This window comes from Nanorana parkeri, unplaced genomic scaffold (genome assembly GCF_000935625.1).
Source record: "Nanorana parkeri isolate BGI_ZX_2015 unplaced genomic scaffold, ASM93562v1 scaffold1975, whole genome shotgun sequence".
Classification (NCBI taxonomy): Eukaryota; Metazoa; Chordata; class Amphibia; order Anura; family Dicroglossidae; genus Nanorana; species Nanorana parkeri.
Window position 1 is genome coordinate 117,283 of NW_017308243.1, and position 15,029 is coordinate 132,311.

Genomic DNA, 15,029 nt, shown 5'->3' on the forward strand with positions numbered 1-15,029 from the left:
CCTCTAGGAGGGAGTGCTGGGTGGCCAGAAAATAGGCTGCCGGTAGGATGGGTTCTGGATAACGCATCGGCCTTGCCGTTCTTGGCTCTGGGCCTGTAGGTGATCTGCAGATGGAAGCGTGAGAAAAAAAAAAGGAGGGCCCACCTGGCTTGTCGGGGCCGCAGTCGCTTGGCACTGCGGAGGTACTCAAAGGTTTCGGTGATCCGTGTAAACCACCACAGGGTTTTCTGCCCCCTCCAATAGATGCCTCCATTCTTCCAGAGCATTTTTGATGGCGAGCAGCTCCCTCTCGCCCACGTAGTAATTGCGCCCCGGTGAGCTTGCGGGAGTAGAAGGCAATGGGGTGCAGGAGCTGCTTCTCCCTTTGGCAATGGGAGAGAAAGGCTCCGACCGTCCCCTAGGAGGAGTCAGTCTCTAGATAAAATGGGTGAGCGGTATCAGGCTGCGCTAGCACAGGTGCCTGCGTAAATAATTGCTTGAGGCGCTGGAACGCCTTGTGGGCCTCCGGAGTCCAGTCAAATGGCACACTGCTTTGGGTCTGTGCAGTGATGGGGGCACAGATGGGGTCCATCTCCACCTGTCCCAGGGATAGGATATAGCCCAAGAATTCGACGGTAGGTACCTTAAAAATGCTCTTCTCCAACTTGCCATACAATCTATGGGTTCGAAGACGGTGGAGAACTGTGGAGTACTGCGACCACCGCGCGGTTTGCGCATGCTCACCTGCAACCTGGGCGCCAGGAATTCGGGCAGATTGGAGGGGAACCCGTGCCCTGCTCCGTGCCCGTTGACCCCAAGGAGTGGTACTACCCCCTGCATCTTGACAAGATGACACAACCATGTAATTAAGTTATAATGCAACTGTATGGGTAAATGCTTGTAGCTCTGCCTTATTGCCAAAAGGAGTTTTACTAAAAGGACAAATTAATATTTAGTTTGTCTTATGATATTGTGTTGGAATAATAAAAATTAGCATTTTTGTTCAGACTTCTGTCCCTTGCTGATCCCCTAGGAAAAATGTAAAATACAACAATCTCGTTAGTTTTTCAGATTCATGGCTTGCAAAAGCCTGGAGTGTGGAGGTCTACTAGGAATAGAATTCAGTTTGCCTAAGAGGGCAGGTTTCATAGACGTTTTTGTGAAATTGCATCATGGTCATCTCAAAAAGTCTTCTCAATTTTGGCTTTAAGAAAACAAGCAGACAAGATGCGGCCAATGTGTCTCAAAGTCATAGCCCCTGCCACAGAAGCCCAAATCCTGCTGCTGTATCAAGAGACAAAAAGTATGATACAGAGAAGGGAAACAGCATTTCAACCTCACTAGAAAGATTCCTGGCCTTGGCTTGTTTTGAAGGAGAGATAGGGGGAAGAAAAGATGTATTGTTACATTTGCTTAAAATACCCTACCATAGCACTCTGGATCTGGTAGAAATGCCTTTGTAAGTGGCTGTTATACATTTCGCACTGAACCAATTAAAGCTCATGAAACAAGCAAAGCTGCTTGTGGTAGAAACAAGAAAATAAAAAAGCGATTGCGCAGTCAGAGGCATCAGCAAGTACAGCAACTACCAGTGCCAGTTCTGCAGTTCAGGCAGCACAGCCCATTACTTTTAAAGCACTACAAAAACTGAAAGGAGGTAGAAAAAGAAGAGACTAACCATTTCATTTAACAATGCATACCTAATTGCAAAACAAGGGAATCCTCTTTCAGACATGGATATGTTGTGTCGAGCAATGATAAAGGCGGGTGTGGACTTGGGGAAAAAAGCTACACTAAATCGTGAAAAAGCTGCCGAATTCATAAAATGTGAAGCGTAAATAATAATTCGACAGGACATCAAAGAGACTGGTCAGAAATTCAAGGTTTATCTGTACTATTGCAGATGGAAGCACAGATAAGTGCCATAATTTAACAGGAAACTGTGCTGGTCAGGTTTGTTAATGAAGGGAAACCTTATACAGCATTTGTAGACATTGTCCCAGTTGAGCATGCAGGAGTGCTAGATGCAATTGTTAAAAGGTCTTAAACACCTGTCTTTGGATATGCAACATCTGAGCCTTCTGAGGTCTCCAGAACAGCCTGGTCCAACACTTCTCTGAAAATGTTGATGCTGCTGTAATAGTAGTTTCAAACAGGTGGTGTAGCAGCACTGATAAAGAACATCATTTCATATCTGCTGCCTATACACGGTGTAGCACACAAGCTTCAACTGGGAATTCTAGATGCAGTAAAGAACACTCCTTACATTGTTTGTTTCGAAGAAACTTTGAAATAGGTTTTTACAATTCTACTGGAATAGCCCTAAAAGGCAAAGAGGCAAAAGAAATTACAAAAGTAATAGAACAAAGTTTTGCTCACTTCACTTCAAGTGAGATGGGTCTCAAGATAAAAAAAAAATGGCCCTAAAAGCAGTGCAGAAAAACTTGCAAACTGTTGTTTTACATCTTGACCAAGTTGGTGCTGGGACTTAGTCTTCAGCTAAAGCAAGGAAATATCTAAAATCCATCACAAGTGTGAATTTTCTCACCACCCTGTACATTGAGGGATATTCTTGAGCCTGTATCTCAGCTGTCAGAATTGTTTCAAATTACCTTCTGTTAGTAGATGTAAAGCCTGCTTTTGAGAAATGTGCAATAAGACTGGCTGGCTTGAAGTTTGATCCCGGTGAAAACATGAAGCAGTTTAATAGACTACCACCCAGGAGAGAAAATTTGGAGATCAATCTACCGAGGTGTGGGAGATTCCATTGTCAGACAGTGCCCACCAGCTGCTAGCACATGTAATGCACAGCTCATTGAAAACATTATAGATTACATTGATGAAAGTTTCTTCATTTTTGATTGTATGCCATCCCCTGGATTCCAAGTTTTTGACTATACAATATGGCCAGAAGGCAGAGGAGGACCAATATACATACGGCAGAGCTGACCTTAAAGAATTGTTGGATTATTACAGCATTCTTTTCCTCGCTGAAGAAAACTCCGCTATACTCGAGGAGCTTTGTGGACTTAAGGCACACATGAAAAATTTCAAAAGATAACATAAAAAAAGTTTTGTTATCATTTTCTTCTATGTTGTCATCAAAACAATCTACACTGTAAAATATTGAAGGCTGTGGAAATGATGTTCACAGTTAGTGTTTCAACAGCTGAGGCACAAAGGGTGTTTTCTGCCATGAATGTAGTGAAAAACCCACTTAGAAAAAGACTTTAGCAGGATATGCTGCAGGACTTCATGCTCATTAAAATGGAGGGACCTGAATAGGAGGAATTTGACCACAGCAGAGCTATTCAGTATTGGCTTACATGTGGCGGAACCAAGCATGTGGGTGGACAAAAGAGGCCTCATGAGGTTGACTCTGCTTAAAGTGTACTTGTCATGACAGTGCCTTTCTGTTATTTAATTTGCCTTTACATGTTTTATGTTCAGTTTAAGCTCATCTAGCATAACCAATCATGTCCATGATATAAATGGCTTCATGGGGGTGCCTCTGTTAACTTAAGTTTTTTGATAAATTAAGCTACAGTTCTCATTTGGAAATCTGTTCTGAATAAGCCCACTATCTACTTTTGTGTTTGTTGATGGAATTACAGTACTTTTTGGGCCTGTCTTCTAAGTTGCTATCAATAAAGACCTTATTTAAATATGTTTTTGATTTAAAAAAATGTTTTGCATCAGGACAAGTAGATAGTCATGAGGGACAAGTAGATAGTCCTTGGACAAGTAGTTTTTTTTTAAATTTCCACACCCCTGCATACACACAACATACATGTGGAACAGTGTGCACCATATGGTGTATGCCATGCGTTGCGGTACGTTGTTAGAACACATTAAAGTGCTTAATTCTTTCAACACACAGTGCATGGAAAAGCATTGCGACATATTGCTGTGTATTGGGATACGCTGTGTTGCAATTAAATGTATGGCTGGATTATACCTGTTTAAAAAAAAAAAAAAATGTATGGCTGCATAATTTTTAAAATCGCAATACACACCAACACAGAGCACAGACAGCACTGCAGATCAGGAATTAGCACAGGTTGCTTATTTACAGTTTTGCTGTTTTTATCAATTTGTGTATTTTAAATATTGTTTTGATAAACATTTTCACAATTATCACAGGACCTAATAAATTAGTAGCACCATCTTTTTAATCTACCGGTCCTGTGCTTTCAGGAAATGTATGATTTGGGGGGTCTTTTTCAAACTCTAAAATCAACCGTTGGCCAGCTGAGGTCAAAAGTGGAATGCAGGACTTGGCAGGGAGAGTGTTAATACTGAACAACATTAGCCTTCATCATTGCAAGAAGTTGGAGTTTAACAACATTTCATACAACAGCTTTTAAATGTAGAGCATGCATTTGGAAAGTTATGCAACCGAAAAGAAAGAATATCGAATACAGAAAAACAGTAAAAAGGTACCGTAATGCTGTAAGCTCCACTTTTTCATGTGCATTCTTAGCCAGATCTGGAATGAGTGAGAGATGAGAGATCTGTGAAGCAGCCCAGCCGAACTGGAAAATGATTATGAATGGGATAAAGTATATCAGGCCAACCCACTGTGGTGTATTTTCTGTGCAACCAATGCATGGGTTGAAGATAAATGGAAACGAAAGAATCACACTCAAAGTTCCTGCACAAAAAAAAAAAAAAAAAATTATTTTCAAAGTATTTTATTAAATTTTTTAAAACAATAAGATAGCACATGATGCACAAACAGTATAGCATACAACTGCGTCTCAGAGTCTTCCACATTAGCATAGTCAGGTAGTAAGAGGGGATCATTTGAAACCATACACACAATGCATAATAATTCTGTGAAACAGAACATATCTATCCACCTACTCTTGCCAAATTATCCCCCCCATCAACAAAAACAAAATCAATACAGTCTGAGAGGAATATCAGGCATAGGGATCCACCTGTGTCTGAAGCAAACATTTGGTATGGCCTCCTCCATATCTATATACATAGAAGACTTTCCGTCCAACATCAATGTACTAAACAGCTCACATGTGTGAGCCTAAAGAAGGAAGAAACAGACAAAAAGAAAAGGAAAAAAAGATACTAAAAGAAGCAGAGTCCAAAAAGAGTAGATCCATCCCCACCCAAATAGCCCGATATCTACTTAAACATTAAACCTAGAGCCCAGGAAAAAAAAATAAAAAATTGTACAATGGAAGTTACCTGGTTTCCAGCACCCCTGTATATAACATCCAGGGGGTCCAGGTCAATTCAAAGCATTTTTCAGCATCTTGGAGGATGCTGTGAAGTTTCTCATGGACCATAATCCATGAAATTTTTTGTCTGACCAAGTGGAATGGAATTGTTGGCAATTTCCAAGTCCTAGCTATGGTTATTGTGGCTGCCAACAAAAAGAAAGTAATACATTTATCCAAAGCTTTAGAATGTCCTGGAATCGGGCGATTCAGCAACACATATTGGGGCTCTCGCGGGATCCTCACCCCAATAACCCTAAATATTAGAGCATAAAGTCGGTTCCAAAAGGGTCTCAATCTAGGGCATTCCCACCATATGCGATGCATCGTGGCCGGGTGAGCACATCCCCGGAAACAATGGACTTGATGGACATATGTCTTTATTCAATCCCAAATACTATGTAATGAGGAGAAACCTCTGGGTATTCTCGCTAGTCTGGCAGGAACCATATACCACCTAGATAACACCTTATAATTAGCTTCTATTAGTGAAATATTGAGTAAGCCAGATGACACCCGGGAACAACATTGATGCCAGACATCCAATGGAATAACCGTTTCCAGGTCCTGTTCCAAGCTAACATATAGGGTAATTTACTTTCAGAGTCTACCAAGGAGGGAATAGAGCAGCGAGACGCCCCCCCTCTGGCCCCCAGATCCAAGACACCAATATTTGTAGGTTATTTTAAAGGGAGACATCACGTTAGGTGTTTTCAAAGAACCTAAAAAGTTAACAATTGTCTATAGTGAAAGTATTCAGAAGATGACATGTGCAAAACCTCCCGACAGTAGGTCAAAGTAAGTGGTTTACGACCTTCAAAGAATTGTGCTATGCGGTACAGGCCTTTGTCTTGCCACCAATGGAATGCTCCGGGAGATACCCCGGGGGGGAAATTAGGATTATGGAAGACGGGAGCCAGAGGAGTATGAGGCGACACCAACCAACCTTCCCTTCGGAATGAGTCACATACCATCATAGAACAAGACAAGGTTGGGGCCAGAATGACCGGCCTCTGCCTCAGGGACATCCACTTCAAGGCATCAATTGGTGTACCCGAGGCAGAGAGAGATTCCATTAGGATCCAATCTGGTGTATATCCCTGGTAATACACAGAGAGCTGAGCCACCCGCGCTGCCTTATAGTATTGCAAGAGATTGGGAACACCCAGACCCCCAGTCCGTTAGGAACGATGCAGTACAGTTTGAGTCTAGGATGTTTTCCATGCCAAACAAATTTAATAATTAAGGATTGGAATTTAAAAAGGTCTGGCTTATGTATAGCTATTGGTAGAGCCCGAAAGTAATATAGGATCTTGGGGAGCAACGTCATTTTGAGTGCATGAATGTGGCCCAGCTATGAAATATTACAGGAGTCCCATCGAGGCATATCCTCCCAGAGTTGGTGAAACAGAGGTATATAATTTTTTCTTATATAGTTGTAAAAAAAGACAGGTTTAATCCCTATATATTGCAAAGCCTCCGTGGACCAGGTAAAATCAAAATGTTCGACAACCGAGACCACACTTCCTGCGGCATATTAATATTAAGAGCCAATGATTTGGATGCATTAACCTGCAATCCAGATACCCCAGCAAATTGAGTCAACAATGGCAGGACATTAGGAAGTGTGGTCAAGGGTGAAGTGACAAACAAGAGCAAGTCATCCGCAAATAAAAGCACACTTATGCTCCTGCCTACCACAGCCCACTCCCTTAATATTAACATTAGCATGGATCGCAATCGCTAGGGGCTCTATCGCTAATGCAAAAAGCAGTGGGGAAAGTGGACAACCTTGACGTGTGCCTTTGGAGATAGCAATGGAATCAGACATGTGGCCCTGTAGCCTAATTTGTGCTGACGGGGTGGTGTATAAGGCCCGCATCGTGCTAAGAAAGAGGGGGCCAAAACCCCATCTCTCAAGCACCTGGAAAAGGTATTGCCAAGACACTGAATCAAAGGCCTTTTTTAAGTCAATGGATAACAGAAGCCCAGATTGTGATTGCCCAACCATCCCACCGTGACTGCAACAAAGTGATAATATCAATGGCCCTTCTAATTTGATCGGGGCCTTGCCTACCCCTAATGAAGCCCACTTGATCCTTATGAATATAGGAGGATAGGAAGCAGCTCAATCGATTAGCAAGAATTTTAGTTAGGAGTTTTAAATCATTGTTTATTAAGGAGATCGGTCTATAGTTGGAGATTTCCCCCATGTCCTTGTTGGGTTTAGGAAGAACTGTAAGATATGCCCTATTTAAATCTGTGTATAAGGGACTCCTCCGTCTCACCTCATTAAAGAATCTCTCCAAGTGAGGCACCAAGACATCCGAAAACCTGGAGCAGATGACAATTTTGCCTGCTTGATAGCCTGTTTAATTTCCAGTGCCGAGATGGGTGCTTCCATAATCATGGAATGGTGAAGTGACAAGGATGGAAGGTGAACCTCACTGAGAAATTATCTCAATGAATCGGATGAAACGAGATTACTATCCTGATAGAGTTTAGTGAAAAACAAGTGAAACTCCTGAAGAACAGTTGTTGGGTGTAGTGAGTATGCGCCAGAGGTACATCGAATTTTAGGGAACGTATAAACTCTAGGTTTAGAGATAGTTTAGTAGCTAAAAGGGTACCAATTTTGTCTTTATGGACATATTTGTTATCAGACCATCGAAGACTTTTCCGCTTTAGTAATAAGTTCAATTCTAATCTAGGTTTTATCCAGGGATTTCAAGAGATCTAATGACGGAGTCTGCTTATGAGCCCGAGATAAACGTTGAAGTTCCGTGTCCAGTTTATTTATACGTCTGGTTACACTCCTCTTTATTCTGGTAGCCAATTCAATGAATCGGCCTCGAATTGTCGCCTTATGGGCTGCCCATACAATAGTAGGGGACATATCAGGAGTGGCATTAATAGAAAAATAGGATTCCAAGTGTGATTGGACCTCACCCTGTACTACCGCATCCCCCAATAGAGATTTGTTCAAGTGCCAGCAAAAAGGTTTAGCAGCTACAATAAATACAATTATTTGAAAGCAAAAGGATTTTTTTTCCCCAGAAACATTTTTAGTCTTCAGTATATCATGCGTTTTCTATATATCATGGCCTATAAATAGTCAATAATATGCATTCTTTACTAGAAAGCCAAAATAACTTCTGTTCCTATTGTTATATTAAAAGAATATGGGAAGTATTATTTGTTTTTGTTTGCCCCTTAGTTGCATGTTGAAAAGGAGATTAATATTACTACTAATTTTTTTTATTAGATAAGCATTAGAATAATTGGTTAAAAAGACAAACTGTTTAGCTTAACTAAAAAAAAAAAACCTCTAAAATGGCTGCTTAAGATAAGCTAATGCATGCATTTGCAGTATTGCCCACTCAATACTGCCCCCTTCATCCCAGCAAATGCACAGTAGCAGTTGCCGTGATGGAATAAATATGCAGCAGCATAGCATGCATACAGGGCAGCGCACAATCTACAAATTTGCTACCACAGTTGTAGTTAATCCTGCCACCATATTGCAGCCATCAATATGGTACCACTATCCTGCAAATGCACAGTAGTGGCTGTACAGACCTGTCAATACCGCACACACATGGGATCTCACCCCCATATTTTTGACATTGCAATATGGAGGCAAAATCTTGCATGTGTGGTAGTGACTGCTCTGCAGTTCCACACATGCAAGGCATCACACCACTACATTGTACTGTTAGAAATATGCTGGGAAGATCCTGCATGTTTGGTAGTGGCATAAAGTTACACATTACATTTTTCCACTCCTGCATAATTTTGCAGTAATCCCCAGTCCTCCCCTAACCACGGCACCTTACAACCTTATCCCTAAACCCTCCCATGACCACCATGCCTAGCCCTCCATCCCCACACTTATACTTGACACCACTGCACAGATGTGCAATCATTCACACGCCACTACTACACACAATCAGTATCCGTCACTTCACCAGTGCTCACTAAGCCACTGGAACAAACACACACACACACCTACTACACAAAACACACATCTCAGTATACAGGCTGTTCAATTAATAAATCTGTAACACTTTAAAATGTTGCAGTCCTACATGCGCTTTACCTTGCCCCTGACCAATTAGTTCAACCCTCTGGTCCCAGAAAAAAAGAAAAAGGCAGTGCATGCATGACCCCAACCCCCAGTCTATAATCAGGTCTCGCCGCCTTCTTTTCCACCCTCTGGTCTTTGTACGACTTTGTAGGGTAACCCCATGTTTTTTGGGGACATCGCAGGTCCCCCCCAACATTCCTACCAGAACTAAAAGGGCCTGGTATTAATTGGGGAGGGGAACACATGCAGTTTATTTTTTAAACATTACAATGCTTCGGCCGACTTATCCCCACTCTGGCTGTTTGTTCGGCTTTGCCAAGCCAAAGCATGTTAGTTCGGTTGCCTTTGGCTGCTGTACGTGCTATTGAGTGTAGCACGTACAAGAGCCCTTTGGTTCGGAACTGAAGGGTTTCTGCAGCAGAAGTGAGTCGAAGGATTAGCCGAACATTTAGATCCTACAAAACGTTTTGTTCCACTTTAAGCCATTTACACGAAATAGTTGTGTAGGACTGCAGCTAACATTTTCATAATTGGTTAGCCATTAACTTGGATTAAATCGTAATAATTAAAATACCGTAATTTATTTAAAATAAATTTAAACTAAAAAGTCTAATTGTGTTTGTTTCCTTCTACTAAAGGGGGTATTCTACTAAGTACTAAAGTTGCTTGACATGAATGACTTGAATAATTTTGAGACTGCAAAACTCATTAAAAGTTGCATTGTTGGGGGCGTGGCAGACCATGAAAGAGTGAGGACGTGCATCCCTGAGCTCTACTGCACCGGGGCTATCTTGAGCAGACTCTCAGTTATCTGCAACTTTTTCCTCCCTATGCCCGACAATCGGAATTCACCCGCAGTTCCTGCCATCTCCTCTAACCGGGATATCTCCTATTTCCCGCGGCACCCGAACAGTGACGCCGCTCCTGTAGGCCGCAATATGGCGCAGAAAGTCACCCAGCCAAAAGAAGGCTGCAGCTGACCCCTCGCAGACACCAACCCAGGGACTCCGATCCTCTGCTCGATCCACGGGTCAGAAGACGCTGGACCCCCTGCCATCCCTCATGTTTTCGGAGACGCTGACCGTCAACAGCCCTGGATGCTCTGGTGCCGGGGGGTTTTCTGGACCCGGATCAGTCGGCGGGGATTGAGGTGCATGACCTCTTCTCAGCCTTTCGGGCAGTTTGACTCCTGAGCCATGAGATTGGAGGGCGCACTGAGAGGTGAGGTAAGGGAACTCAGCCAGCAGGTGACTGCCACTGACTTCAACCTGTCGGCCTTGGTCACACTACACGATACTCTTATAGTGGCATCTAGGATGCGGCCCAGACATCGCACCGCTCCCATCTCCAACAATTGCGCCTGCGGGTGGAGGATGGCGAAAACCGGAACCATCGTAACAACATCCGCCTAAGGGGGATCCCGAAGGCTATCCAGGGCCCTAACTTGCATGCCACAGTTACTGCTATCCTCAATATGGCTCTGGGGAAACCCCCTACTAACAACATTGAATTACACAGAGTACATAGTGTATCTGGAGTTCCTCAGGAGAACCCTAATCGTGCTAGAGATATCCTGTGCTGAGTGCATTTTTATGCCATAAAGGAACGGACCCGATGGATTTTGATGGCGCCTTCGTACAGCTTCTCCCAGACCTTTCCCGCCTGACCTTGGCTATGCGCAGATCGGCGAGGCCGTTGCTGGATGTTATCCATCAGGTCGGAGCCACTTATCGTTGGGGCCACCCTACAGCATTCAGGTTCGTAAGGGCCCTGAATCCTTCCATCTACGCTCTCCATCGCAGCTCCCTGAAATTTTTTGGATTCCTCGAAGCTGAACGGTCTCTATCCCAGACTGGCTGGATCTACCGCTCACCAGAGAGGGCTCTCACCAACTGGATGTCTTACCGAAACGTCACAGAAGGACACGCTCTTGTTCCACTCCAAGGGGCCCCGGATTGTCTTTGCCTAGTCCCATCCTCTAACGAGAGCTGATGTCATGTTCCTTATATTTCGGCTCTACATATTGTTTTGCTCTACGTTATCTGCCTCATTGGCTTACACCAGCAATTCTACTCTGCCCTTCCATGTAACGACTCTAATCATTCATTCTCTCTCCTAGGCATTACATCAGGTGTCAAGTTTATTCCCGGCTCACAGCAGGCTTTGGTCGTGGACCGACTCTCCCTGGCCCCTCCTCTACCCTATTGGGACCTGGGGTTTAGTGTAAGCTGGTGGACTTCTGGGATTTCCTTGGCCCCCAGGGGGTGTATGGTGCAATGCGGTGATTGCCTGCAGGCCTTCGGTTTCAGTGGAGCTTCCAGATGGTACGGGTTATTGCCCATGCCGCGGCCTTCAGTTGTACCATGTTATGTTTTGTTTACTACTACTGCTTACTACTACGGGCATCTGCCGCTCTGGAGTGGGAGCTGCCAATAGTGACAATGTCGGTTGGCTCCTTCTTCCCCCATCGAGCTTCGTTATGTTTCACTCTCCTCCTGCCTGCGGCTTCTCGTAGTTGGGGGGGGGAGAGGGGCACGTCAACCCACGGTGGGTCGACCGCTGGCCCAAGCTCAAGTTTTTAGGTTGTCATTTGCTCCTGTTGGTTATGGAGGCTATTGTTGTCAATTATACTATCTCCAAGATTAAGTCCTGGTAAGCGTCTCACTACTTCCCTATATATTCAGAAGGCTAGTCAAACCCTGCCAACTCTGGAAACCCAACATAAACAATCACCTTCTTCAGACCTCGTTACGCATCTCTCAGGCCTGAGTGAAGCTCATGGGGCTCCTTGACTTATCGACGCACAGGTATAGACAAGCTGGCATCAAGGGTTTACAAATTTAGTGAGACGTGTGGGAGGACCCTGGCTCAAAGTCTGCGCCCAAGACCCGCACATATCCAGTCCACATCGGGTGCTCTTATGAGTTCCCCTTCAGAGATTCAGAGTACGTGTGTGGCTTTCTTTTACTTACCTTTACAAATCGACCTGGGTCGGACACGCCTTCTTCGGATCATGCTGCAAAAAGGTATCAGCTTATGTCCGAGACACCGCCCTCACGGCTTTGGAGAATCCGGACATCGAGGCATTTGAGTCAACCTTTACCATGGAGGAATTGCTTTATGCCCTTAAATCGACACGGACGGGTAAGAGCCCGGGCCCTGATGGTGTCAGTGAAATTTTATAACATATAACGCTTCGGTTAACGCACTATGCTAAAAACGTCCAACACACCGCTTTGCCTCCTGTCGGTGGATGCCGACAAGGCCTTCAACCGCCTGGATTGATGTTTCCTCCAGCACACATTGTGACAACTTGAGTACGCCCTAATATGTTGAAACATAATGGCTCTGTATTTTTGTCAGTCGGCTTGGACCCGCATAAACGTCTTGCTCTCTCCTAGCTTTCGGGTCTCTAATGGCACCAGACAGGGTTGTCCATTGTCCCCTCCCCTCTACATACTCACCATGGAGCATTTGGTGGTTGTTCTCTCCGACAGAACTCTACCTTTCAAGGCTTGCATATGGGCCTCCACAGATCCAAGCTCGCTTTGTTCACGGACGATTTACTGCTCTGTTACTCTCCCCCATAACCGCCATGTTCACTATCCTGCAAGAATTTGAGCGGTTTGGTTGCCTGAGTAACTTTCGAGTCAACCTCTCCAAGTCAGAGAGTCACAAGGTGTCCTTAGAGGAGGGGGCCTTGCATCACCTGTCAAGTAACTACTCCTTCCACATTTGCCCCAACTCACTGAAATACTTGGACATATACACTATATTGCCAAAAGTATTGGGACTCCAAATCATTGGACTCAGGTGTTCCAATCACCTCTATGGCCACAGGTGTATAAAATCAAGCACCTAAGCATGCAGACTGCTTCTACAAACATTTGTGGAAGAATGGGTTGCTTTCAGGAGCTGTGCAATAAGTCTATCCGTGAAATTTCCTTGCTACTAAATATTCCATGGTCAACTGTTGTGGTATAACAAAGTTAAAGCAACTGGGAACAGCAGCAAATCCAGGAAGTGGTAGCCAAAGTAAAATGACAGAGCGGGATCAGCGCATGCTGAAGCGCACAGTGCGCAGAGTCAATAGCTACAGACCCCCAAACTTCGTGTGGCCTTCAGATTGGCACAACAACAGTGCATAGAGAGCTTCATGGAATAGGTTTCCATGGCACAGAAGCTGCATCCAAGCCTTGCATCACCAAGTACAATGCAAAGCGTTGGACGCAGTGGTGTAAAGCACGCAGCCAGTGGACTCTAGAGAAGTGGATGGAGACGTGTTCTCTGGAGTGACGAATCACGCTTCTCTGTCTGCCAATCCGATGGACATGTCTGGGTTTGGCGATGGCCAGGAGACTGGTACTTGCTGCCCCTGCCTGTGCCCCCGTTGCACCTCCAGAGGTCCACAGACGTAGTTGCAAGGGAGGTCCTCCTAGTCACTTCGGGCTCGCACCACGGTACGTGACACTTTTACTGTGACTCTTTTCCTTCTGGGATTCTACCCTGGCTGTCGTGCACTTTCCATCAATCTCACTACTGTATGTAATACTCAGTACCCTCTCTCTAACCTTAAGGGTCCGCAAAATAAGGTGACTCCACCTTTTAATTGTTCTTCTGACAATGTCCCTGAGGCTCTCTGGCGCTGAGACTCACGAGCGTTGGCACATGCAATGGCTTGGTCTGCAATGCTACATACAGTTTACACTACATGATGGGATGTTTGCATTATTATTTATCCAAATTTTATGCTAGCATCAGAATGATGTCTGCATTGCTGCCATTGTATTTGGACCCTATTAACCACTTCAAGACCTGTTGTTTAGACCCCCTTCCTGGCCAGGCCATTTTTCAGTGTTCAGCGCTGCAGTACTTTGACTGAAGTTTATTCCGTCATGCAACGCTGTACTGAAATTAATTTTATACCATTTTTTGGGGACAGATAGAGCTTTATTTTGATGGTATTTAAACACCACTGGGGTTTTTATTTTTTACTATAAGGAAAAAATATATATATATTTTTTTTACATTATGTTGTTAGGAAACATTTATTATTACCCAGTTTTTTGGTAAAATATAAAAGTCGGGGTCACGTCAAGTAAATAGACACCAAACATGTCAAGCTTTAAAATTGCGCGCACCCGCGAAATCGCAGAAAACTACCATACCAAAAATTTTGCATAGGCGACACTTTAAAAGCTTTTACCGCTCATCAGTTTAGTGTTATCAGTGATTGATGGCCCTAGACTTACTGCTCTCACTGCGATAGAGCTGCAGCTAACAATTATTTTCAAAATCGATTAGTTAGCCGATTATTAAGTTCGATTAATCGGTTAATCGGATAAACAATTAAAAAAAAAAATTAAAAATGGCTCCAGTGATGGGACTACTAGTTTGTATTGAGATTGTAGTCCATCGCAGGAGCAAGCTTGGAGCGGTGGAAAAAAATAGTGTGGTGTGCAATATAGTGAAAAAGGAAAGTGTAAAATTATACAGCAATGAATGCAGAATTGCACCAGCTATAGAGGACTACAACAAATCCCAGCAATAGTACATTATAGCTGGTGGTATTCTGCATTGCGCTGTATAATGTACTATTGCTGGGATTTGTAGTCCTCTATACAGTGCAGTGCAGAATATCACCAGCTATATAGGAATACAACAAATCCCAGCAATACATTATACATACAGTGTATAATGTATTGCTGGATGTGTATTCCTAT

At 43.8% G+C, this 15,029-nt stretch overlaps 1 protein-coding gene across 1 annotated transcript in view; it reads right to left on the minus strand.

The window, feature by feature from the left end:
- Nucleotides 1-15,029, minus strand: part of MFSD12 (major facilitator superfamily domain containing 12) — a 184,889-nt gene that overhangs the window by 108,507 nt on the left and 61,353 nt on the right. Inside the window, exon 2 of the mRNA XM_018572247.1 lies at nucleotides 4,423-4,633. Coding sequence (XP_018427749.1) covers nucleotides 4,423-4,633 — 211 coding nt within the window. The remainder of the gene's footprint in view (nucleotides 1-4,422; nucleotides 4,634-15,029) is intronic.